Raw genomic sequence first — 11,686 nt, 5'->3', positions numbered from 1 at the left:
AATACGATTAAAACGTTAAAAGACCGTATAGGAAACTGAAAGAGTGTAACAATTGTGTATTGCAGTCGTTGATAAAGATAAATTCTCTCAAATAGGCCCTATAGGATGTATAAAAAAAAAACGAAAAAATAGTTGTGATGTCCATCTGTCCCAGTCGACAGCCTCCAAGCAGCCTAAATTAACTGGACACGCCTAGAATATGGAACTTAGCTCGTGGGTCACACACTATGGGGCCTACGACAATAATGGTTTATGTGAAAATGTCCAAATATCAGATAGTACTGATAAAATGTTCGGAAAATGTGAAAATTTTAAAACTTTCATACTTGTAGTTCAACGTTTTCAAAGGCACATGTAGGCCCTATACAGCATTCCTAAGTAATTGTCGACATTTTCAGAAGCTATAAGGCTTTTGTCAGTGGGTGTTAGTAATATCCACTTGATAGCCTACATGTCATGTATAACATAATAGGCCTAATCATGAAGGCCCCACCTTCATTTGGGAAAATTGACTGCTTATACAGAGAAAATAATTGGCGTAGTCTAGGCTGTCACCGAGGTGGGAATCTAGGTTTTATGGGAGCTATCGGTCGCTAACTAGAAACCACGTCCTAGATGAGGAATTCAAAGTTTATTTGATGAAAATCGGTTTTGAAATGGTCGAGATATCCCAAAATAAAAGTGCAGGTAACAAAAGGTGGGACCACTTTGTTTTGTTCTGTTTTTGGATTTCTCTGCCATTTTAAAACCGATTTCCATGAATTGATTAACTTTGAATTCCCTTTAAGAGTTGGACGTTCGTTATATTTCATTTATGTGGTTTCAATTATCTTGCCAATTAAGTTAAAACCTGACTCATAATCTCAATCAAAACTATACAGTCCGTCCACACTCCGTATGTGAATGAGGCCTAATCAAGTTCCGCACACAGAATCTCCTTCCTGCGCAGGACGTCTGGTGAATTGCGAAGTTTCACGGGATTTTGCGCACCTGTTGCAGACTTGCATCCAGAAAGCTTCAAGCATGCAAATCGCCCAAGGACACCAATCGCGAATGTCGCGATCATCTACTACATGTACTATATTTCACAGCGGCTGCAAAGGACGATTTCGAACTGTGGGGGCTTTGACATAGTGTCATAATACTTTCCTGGATCCCATGTGGTATACAAGATTAAATTATCAAACTTGCCCATATTTTGAAAGACGAAACATGTACGTAGCACCCTGTAAGTGGGACCTACATTGTAAAGGAAGAGATGCGTGTCATTTAACCTTCATTTACCGCACTTCTTTCCGACCCTTGTATTTAGTTTTGAACACATACCTTGGTACTAAACTCCCTGTACTTTAAACTCCGCTCACTTTTTACCCATGCAGATTCCTTTTCGAATTTTACTTTGTAATAACAATTGGATGAAAAAGCTACTTTTCTCCTTTCATTTGGTATGAAGATAGGGTCAATGCGTTATATATTAGCCAGACTAGGAGGATTTCAAAAGAGCGATTTTTAGCTTATTACGTATGCATGACCGTTTCGAGCTTGCATACGTCTGGCGTTCTCTGTGGGAGATCCACACGCTGTGTGGACTGAAACAATATTCGCAAGATATAGATTTTCCCGTCCATTTTCGCACTTTTGTCATTCAATTTCAAAGATTTATTATTCGATTTCGTCCCGAGAAGCACATGGAACGCAAATCCTAACTTCAATTTCGTCAACTGTCATTGTAATTCGTTTTTAAACGTCAAACATTTTCAAGACATCTTGTTATATAGCATTCAAAATCTTCAATTGTCATTCAAATTCATCCATCCCGCTGACGGATCGCAGAATGTGAAGATCAAACTCGTTTTTGTTCACACAATTTCATGAATTTTTGATTCAAATTAGCCAGATGTTGTCGATTCTTTATTTTGAGGGTGAACCAACTTTAAGCCGACATATTTTTACTTTCTCTCTTTACTTTAAATTTTGTACCCTGGAAAGCAGCAAGCATGATTATGTTATCCATTCTTTGACATTAAACAGGCTAATATACAATTCTACACTTAAAATTTTGTCTTTAATCATGTTTGCCTAGAAATCGTTTGTTAGTAACGGTACGTCTGTTTGTATCAATGTTGCTTGTGTGTGTGTCTGTATCTGTGGTTCTGTGTGTGTGGGGGGGGGGGTGGGGGGGGGGCGGGGGGGGGGACACTTGTGTGTATTTTAACTCCTGAATGTAAACTGATGTGAACGGTTACAGAAAAACATGAATGACTGGGAAATCGCACCGGATAGAGATATGAGACAAATACGACTGAAAATTTAACGAAAATGATTGACAAAAGACGAACTCGATCCTGCTTTTTTGAGTGCTGCGAGTAAGACTGACGTATTTGAACTGTGAATGACGAAAATGTATGCCACATGACTAAATTGAATGTACTTTATTTGAAAATGGACGACGAAAGACGAATTTGAAAGTAAGATTGGCCTATTCCCGACATCCCGCGACGAAATTGAAGTAACTATTTGTGAAATTGAATGAAAAAAGTTTGAAAATGAATGGGAAAACCTATATTATACAGGATGATACGCGACATTTTATTTTGCTCCTGCGACAATGATATTGCAAGGCCTATTCTATGGTCGTGTTATATTTTCTCCAGTTGTGATGGGGTTAGGGCCTATTCAGTCTGATGTGAGGTTATGATAAGGGTTAGGGTTGTGTTTGGTGGTAGAATTTATGTTTGGCTTCGAGTGCAGATATTTCATGGCAGCAATTGTCACAGGAGCAAAAATATCATGGAACCAACGCACCGCAGATGACAGTCCGTTTTCTCTTAACGTAATCTATTAAAGGTATTAGGTCCTTTTATCATATTTTGCAGATGAAACAAAAAAAAAAACATAACCCAGCTTTAGTGCTTCAAAACAGTTCTAAAATGTGAGTTAGGGGTGGAAACAATCAATGTATATGAATGTTCATCAGTATATATACTTCAATGCTGAAGTATATGTTTTCCCGGTCAATTCCATACTTTTGTCATTCAAATAACATTAAAGGGATGGTACAGTATTGGTGGAGATGAGAATTGGGCTTTTAACTTTTTGCGAGATACCAAGAAAACACTTATGATATAGTACAGAGCATACCATTTTAAGAGGAATACAAAGTTTATTTGATGAAAATCAGGTTTGGAATGACTGAAACATCCAAAAACAAAGTAAAACAAAGCTAACGTACTCTCTAAAAAAATCGAGTGAAAATTTTCACTCTTGAAGGAGTGAAATTGGAGTGAATTTCGAGTGAAAATGGTCATTTTCACTCGTTTTAGAGTGACGTCAGGGATCACTCCAAAATCTTCGAGTGATCCCTGACGTCACTCCAAAATGAGTGAAAATGAACGTTTTCACTCGAAATTCACTCCAATTTCACTCTAAATTCACTCTTTTTTGTTTTCACTCCTTCAAGAGAGAAAACTTTCACTCGATTTTTTTTAGAGAGTAAAGTGTGGGTCCCACACTTTATTAGAATTGCTCTTTTTTGGATATCTCAGCCATTTCAAAACCAATTTTCATCAAATAAACGTTGAATTCCTCATAGAATTACATGTTCTTTCATATTTCATAAGAGGTTTCTCATTATCTCACCAAAAATGTTAGAAACCTGAAATTGGGTCTCAACCAAAACTATACGATCCCTTTAATCTAATGTGCATTCAAATTCACACAGCGCACGCACGCGAAAATATTCGGGCATTCAAATTCAGAATCCGAGCGATCAATTTCATACTATACATGGGAGTTCTATTTCGTTTTCGTCAAATCAAATTCATTACAGTAATTAAGGGCGTTCAATTTCCAAATGCGAGCATTGCATTTCCTACACGTGCATTCACATTCATGCAATAGTCATAATTGTGATAGTCCCGACGAGGTTGTTTGGAGCGTTCAATTTCATTTTCAGGCATTCAAGTTCCTACTTCGTGCAATCGATTTAACGAGGAAAATGGAGTATACTATGCAAGACTTTTTCTATGAAAGGAAAAAGGGCATACACAACCACACAGCTTGTGTGCCAAACATGAACTCATATAGATAAGTAATTTTGTGCGTGATTATTGTTATTATATTCTGTCGCCAGTGCGCTATAGATGCTGCAATTTTCAAATGATTTGAGCTATATTTGAGAAAGTTCCCCACTAGGTTTTAAATATTTCGATTGTTTGTCTTTTCTTATTGAAAAAGCTAATCATCACCTTTCCTTTCTGATTGAGTTAAATTTTGTTAAAACATTCCATCAAAACTGTGCTCTGCAGATCACTGGATTTCACGCTCTCTTGCTAATTGACCCTCCCCCCGTCATTACAACACTAAAACTTTAAAAAAAATCACATATTAATTATATCGATTGTCTGATTTTCCTCAAACTTTCACTGATGTGATCTAATGTTGTTGCTCTGCTTCACTCAATTCACATTGCTCTTTGGGTTTTGGTTTCCTTGAAATATTTTGTCCAGAATTACTTTCAATTAATTGTATTAGTTTTCAATAAATCGCTCCTATGCACAATCATTGAATAGGATACGGTTAGTGTCCAGTGCCCACCCCCTTTCCTGAATTCCAAGCACCTGTTTTATAGGGTCAAAATCCGAGCTGAAGCATGATCTCGTGTATATTGAATTTTGACCGCCGGGAGGGTTGAAGGTCCCTATTTGCACTTTTGATACCCCCCCCCCCCCACCCCCACCCCCACCCCCCACCCCCACACACACAACCCCCCCAAAAAAAAAAATTAAAAAAAAAAATATATATATATATATATATATATTGATAAGGTAGTCCACGTGTTGGCAAGATAAAAAGATAAGTAACAAAGCTGCAACAAAGTTCATGCTGTATTCAACAACGGTTTATTTCTTCACACAAATTTTCGAGCGTATATAATAATAGACGTAAAAAATAATAGCGTAAATAATAGACGCTCGAAAATTTGTGTGAAGAAATAAACCGTTGGTGAATACAGCATGAACTTTGTTGCAGCTTTGTTACTTATATATATATATATATATATATATATATATATATATATATATATATATATATATATAATAGCTATAGTACACAATGGTACAGGCCTGCATTGTCCGCCGCTGTTACTGTTCAAAGGCTATTTAGATGATAGGGCCTATACTCATGAGAATACAAGGCGAGAAACCTCGAGAGGGAGATGTCGAGAACGATGGCAGTTTCAGATCACCAGGGCAAAGGGGAGAGAGATATTGGGGCAGCTACTAGTATACAGTGAGCCGTTGAGACATGCGTTGTGTGTAATTACCGCAGGAAATTTACATGCGTCACCGCATCGCAGGCTCCTTGTGTCATATGGGTTGAACGCCGATATTGCACGTGCACTGCAGATGTACCATGTACCTCCTTGGGTGTACAGTATTGTAAGCACGTTGTCTTGCTGTTGACAAGCTTTGAACGCTCTCTGGCAACACAGTTTACTACAATTACCACACCGGCATTGTGTGGACAATCGTGCCTTGGATCCACGGTACTAGAACTGATAAACAATGAACGATAAAGCGGCGACGTACTGTAACATGCGGGTATGAGTGAGTGAGTATACACCTCCCTGAGTATACTAAATACGGCGATAATGATAGCGACATGCAAACTATACTGTACCGGCATATATCTGCGTTGTGGTTGGACGATCATTATCCCGCAGCTGTCTGTGGCATTATGTAAATTCTACACATTATGTACTGAAGCGAGCGAGCAGTCGGGGAAGATAAGCGTAACGTGAATACTGATGATATAATATGTACCGGTATATCGTACAATGATGTACACGCCCGATTTCGAATAGATAAAGCACACAATAGAGTAAAGATACGAATTGCTGTGTAAGTGTGATTGTGATGCAAATGCCTTATTGATGGGAAGACCATGTCGGATTCTGTTGGCTACAAAGTGATCAGGGACATCGACTACACCAAATCGTTGAGAGATTGTGGGGACTTGCCCCCACAGAGGGTACATATCGTGAGCAAAACTTGCCTTGACCTATTTTTGCCGACGCCGAAATCAGACACACGAAAATGTTCCCGCTGTCACGGGGACGATGACACCAAGGCCCCAGAGACCATTTCAAACGGTTATATTTCGTATCAGGAAGCTAGCAAGTTAGCTAGTCATCTTCATATCCATCACCGCCAGCGCCAGCTTCATCCCCGTGAAGGAGCGGCCGCTGACGATTTTCCAGAATTCGAAGGTCGCAGACCTAAAGAAGAAGTATCAAACCTGCTCCAAGTCCAGACTGCACTGGAAGCTGGCTCTAGCTCCTCCTCATCGGCCGAATCGCCCTCGGCGTTGGTAGTCTTCGCCTACGGAGGTGGATGGCGCCGCGGAGACAAGCAAACCTGGCGCCACTACCTCTCTCGCTGGGATGTCAACTTCGCGTTGGCAGCCACCGTTGGGAGGCAGCGTTTCTATGACAACGTCGGGGAAAGTTTCGCGAGTCGTGGTATGCACTGTGCGGTGCTCTCCTATCCTCTCGTTCCAACTCCCTTCCCCATCAACATTGTAGAGATTGTCTCTTCGTTCCTAATGACTGTCATCTTTACAATCGCCATGGTAACGCTGCTCCTTATTGGCGTGGATGTAGTATCAATGCCCGCCTTCTCTTTCTCAGTATCGTATCTAATCTGGAACAGCATTCAACATTATCTTGATCACCCGTTCCTAACCCTGGCCTCTACGGTTATGCTTCTGTCTCAGTTGCTAACGTTAACTGTCATCATTTGGCGAGAACGACATCTCGGCACGAAAGGATCTCCTTGCGCAAATGTACCAGGCAACGTCAACATACTTTCGGGCTGGTATTACACCATCCTTGGACTAGGAGTCTCATTCCCGCCTCTCGTCCTTGGAATCACCCGATACGTTTACGCCGAAGTCTGTATCATCACCCTTTCTGCTTGTCTCACCGCGTTTGTCCAGTTTCTGACGTACCGCTACCAAGCTTCGACCATCCGGCAGTCGAGGGAAGGAGGCGGTGGTTCGTGTATGTCGGCAGATTCTGCCGAAACGCAGGCCAAATGCATAGCTCGTTCTCTCAGGTGGCTAGCGGATTACGGCCGGTCAAGTGGTCAGTTTGACCCCACCTCTATTGTCCTGGTTGGGCATTCAGCCGGAGGTCATCTTATGTCGCTTGTTGCTCTCGACAATCGTTATCTGTCAAGCGTCGGTCTTCCCCAAGATATCATTAAGGTAACCAGATCATGAACCCAGTTTGTAAATTTACTTTAGATAAAAGCTGCTCATACAAAGTACTTGATTTCTGCTCTTCAAATTTGAGGATAAATTCCCTTCACCAAAGTTCAGTCCATGTTGACTGAAAGAAGTAGAATCATTTTGTCTTTGCGCGTGTTAAGAAATAAAAAGTAAATTATTTCTCTTCTCCTCCTGATACGGGTGTTGACTTCAAATCTATAGTACATAATACAATGAATTAGAATTATAATGTCCTCACGAAATAGTTTTGAATGTTTTTTTTTATTTTCATAAATATTAAGTATGCCTCTAATAAATATGCTGGGAATTCAAATCCAGCTTTTCATATGCAGCGGTAAAATACAGTCAACCTCCCCAATTCGAATCCAAAGGGACCAGAGAAAATCATTCTACTTGTACTGAGTTTTAGACTTGAGAACTGTTTTTGTTTGTTGTTTTTTATTTGCATGGGTCGAACTTTTTCGTCGACTTATGCGAAGTCGATTAAAGTTGTAGGGCAGGTTGACTGTAATTTAAGCTTTTTTTAATGCCCATTTGGATTTTTTTTTTTCGAATGCCTTTTTTGCAACTTCCTTTATGCCGATGTCTACAACAAGAGACGACATGGATTGGAGGTTACATTGCATTTCTTCTTTTTTTTCTATTGGCTGTGTAGATGCATGTCTATGTATATTAATTATTTCGATAGGACATTTATACGAACTTCTAGCTTTTTATTTGGTTGACTTGGGCTAGGAGAACGCTTGTGAGTGTTTGTCATTTCGTGTAGAAAACTTGTTAATTGCCTTTAGATGATTGTGATTCGATGAATGGAGATTGAAAACATGCACCCAATATCATGAACAATGACAGTGTGTCCAGTCGTAATGAAACTTCGTTCTCAACACTAATTGAACACCATCGTTCTAAATATACAAGGCAACGGTTTCTCTCTCCTTTTCTCTCTCTCTCCTCATATACACACTCACAAGAAAAAAAAGACAAACACACAACTCGTTCTCCAAGCACATACATACACACATAGTGTCGTATGACACAATTAGCATTATAAACCAACAAATCATGTACATGTACATTGTAGACCTACATAGTACGATTGATTGGTAATGACAAAGCGTTTTTCTGTGACGAGTTTCACACAACATACAACATGTATGAGTCTCAAGGCACGAGTACTGTTTTTATTGTGAGTTGGGCAATAATAAATATTAATGGCTCTTCGCTCATTCTCGTGATCGTCAAATTTTGCGACCGGCAAGATGTCAAACCGTATTTTCACCTCACCCTGAAGTTGGTAAACAAGTAGGGTGCCTACGTTTGACCAGAGAGAAGAGCAGATATACATACAGTGTACTGTATTTGCTTGTCGATGTACAGGTATGATTGATTCTAAACAAACGAAAATATCTCATTTTCTCCATTCTGACAGGGCGTCATCACTTTATCAGCCGTACACGACCTCGATTCACTCACTCAAGGTCTCAAGCGACACGTGTACCTCACCCCGGCCTTCGGGACGAACCCGGCGGACTGGATCCGGCTGTCTCCGATCACCTACGCGACCACCACCGCCCACAAGCCGCGCTTCCTCATTATGAGTGCCGAGCGCGACTTCCAGTTCATGATCGCCGACTCCGCCAAGATGCACGACGTCCTGGCCAGCAACGGGTTCGAGGTGCAGTGGAAGTACCTCGACAACTGTAATCATCTCTCCATGGTCTCCAAGTTCGGACGGCCGTGGTACTACTTTTTAGGGCGCGGGAAAAGAGGCTGGTCCCCCAGTGATGGTGAAAAGCTCTGCTGGGATTTCGTAGAGAGCATTATGCTGGGTGGATGAACTATTATTGTTGAGCGTCTGAGAGCTTATTTGCTGCATGAGAAGCTTGTCATATTATGCATACGTATATTCATCTACATTTAGAATGTCAAGTCGAGACATTAACCTTGCCTAAAACGAAGCACATTATTAAGTTAAGGCGACAAGCGAAGAGGGGGAGAAGTAATGGTTTCGTTTGACAATTACGTCAAATCAAAAACGTTGCTTCCTCTAAGAAGACTTTTTTTAATTGATATTGCTGCATCGTTTGGTCTTTCTCTGCCTAGATTAGGCTCTCTTCCATATGGGTATAAAAACAATGATGGTGCATTACTGTCATATAACGCTGTCTGTTGCATGCATATACACAAATAGATGGTACATATATACCCCATATATGTATATAATTATATTACATTGTATGGTTGCATTTTCTGCGGCTTCAGAGATAACAGGAGCGATGCGTGATAGCACAATCACTTCGTAGTATATAACCTTGACTTCTAAACTTGATGATTTTGAACGAAGAAAATAACGTAATACTGTACTGCTGACGCGACCGAATGATCCGACCCATTGCACGAGGTCTATTGTTTTATAACCCCTATCAATTATTGAGAACAACAAGCAGAGAAATATGCGGGCTGGATGAGCTTAGTTTTGTTTTCTTATGTTTTGGTGCAGTTCTTGCTTGCCAAGCAGCATCTGGCGGTAGTTGTTATATCAAATTGCACCACAACATTACAGAAATTGTTGAGGAAATAACGTCATGTGCAATGATTTTATGCTGATGCCGACGGCCATCGTGCATCAAGAGGGGTTACAAGTGCAGCCATTACCGGGCGTTGGACCAAAAATTACAATATCTTGATTTACTTGGATATAAAGGCTTTGTTTTTAGTGATGATAAAGTGAAAATGTTCACAATATTGTAACAATTCTTGTTTGAAGAGGAATCATTCACCGTAGCCGTTGGCAAATCATTTTCCTGAACCCTATCTAGACCGGGTATCTTTTGACACAAAATTTGCGACGCCGCCCCTGCACGCGGTTCCTAAGATACGCATAAAAGTGTACTGTCAGACCTAAAATTGCTCACAAAAACCCCGTAAATTCTTGTTCAATTTCAATGCAAATTGTGCGTGCAGTCAAATTTCATAAAAGCATGATTTTTTTTATTGTTAAAATTCAATTAATAACATTATTTTCATGTTTAAAACCATTTCGGGAACAAATTTCATTAAAAAACAAAACAGCAAAAACAAAAAAAAAGTCACCAAAAAAAAAAAAGAAATTAAAACACAAAATACTTGATTCCCATTTTTTTTTAACTTTCATTTGCTAAGGACACTAGAAAGAATATTTACACTTAAACAAATGTGCCTGTTTTGAGCTTTATTTAGTAATTTATAGCAAATAGTCTGATTTCACGCATCACTATGCATAAATTAACAGAATTTAGCATAAAAGATATATATACATATATATATATATATATATTTTTTTTTTTTTTTTTTTTTTGGGGGGGGGGATAAACTTTACAATTTTTTAGGTAACATCATAGGCAGTGTGTGTGCTGATTTTCATCGTGATCACATGATCGACGGCCGAGATCTGGTAGGGGGGGGGGGGGGGGCGCTGGGAGCCCCCTCCGCTCTATCATCTACCTAAATAGCCCGGCCTTGTTATTTTTACCTGTCTTCATTTGAAAATTACCGTAATTACAGCAAACACGTCTTTTCTCCTGGATATTATACATCGCTTTGAAGTATCCTATATCACGTGCATGGAATGTTTATGTAATGTAGAGTGCACTTGACGTCGAGAACAAATCAATTTAATGGTGAGTGATGCAATAGATAATTATTGGGTCTTTCAAAGGACTGGAGTGTATTATAAATACGCAGTGTGCTTTACAAGTGTAATGTACATTTATCATACCATGTAACGTATGTGCTACACAAACTGAGAGGCAATATACAATGTATTGTGAAGTCTTATAATGTACTGCATGAAGCTAATTCTTACTTACTTGAAGGAATACCAAAAAGAAAAAAAAAATAGTGATGTGCAATAGCTCCTAGACTTTTATCAGCATACCTTTCATAACCATGCACAAAATCGTACCACAGCCAATTATTGTGGAATGTATGTGGATATGTTTGGTTTTGTCAGATGATGAATAAAGATTGATTGTAGACGATGTGTTTTGTTTTGTTTTTTATTTGAGTGATACGTGGAATTTACTTCTTGGGGGTAATTCTGGTGTGCTTCTACTGGGACTTCATAGTCAAGCATGTTTATTTTTCTCCTCTTGTTGTTATGAATATCCCTTTTATTTTTTCTTCCAATTCTTTTTCAATGTTGTGCTCTTGTGCCCCGCTGTGAAAGTACATGAATAACAAGGCAAAACAAATAAACAACACCAATTCAGTGATAACCTGTTTATTCCACTTCATGACAGACATTTATCATACATGCATCAAACATAATGGATGCAAGCCCACGAAATGAAGAGACAGAGGCAAAAACCCAAAAATATGTTGGCTCATGAAGTCCAGAGTGAATACAAAAGTA

General features: G+C 39.4%; 1 protein-coding gene across 1 annotated transcript; it reads left to right on the top strand.

The window, feature by feature from the left end:
- Window positions 1–5,946: 5,946 nt before the first annotated feature.
- LOC139715467 (uncharacterized) lies at window positions 5,947–9,130 on the top strand. Its single transcript, XM_071627040.1, has 2 exons — window positions 5,947–7,269; window positions 8,723–9,130. The coding sequence occupies exons 1-2, from the start codon at window positions 5,947–5,949 to the stop codon at window positions 9,128–9,130; spliced, it is 1,731 nt and encodes a 576-aa protein (XP_071483141.1).
- The last annotated feature ends 2,556 nt before the right edge of the window (window positions 9,131–11,686 follow it).

Source organism: Diadema antillarum, unplaced genomic scaffold (genome assembly GCF_040938485.1).
Source record: "Diadema antillarum isolate AM-2024a unplaced genomic scaffold, OU_Dant_1.0 scf00000049, whole genome shotgun sequence".
Taxonomy (NCBI): Eukaryota; Metazoa; Echinodermata; class Echinoidea; order Diadematoida; family Diadematidae; genus Diadema; species Diadema antillarum.
The sequence above is the reverse complement of the archived record's forward strand: the minus strand, read 5'-3'. Positions and strand labels throughout refer to the sequence as shown.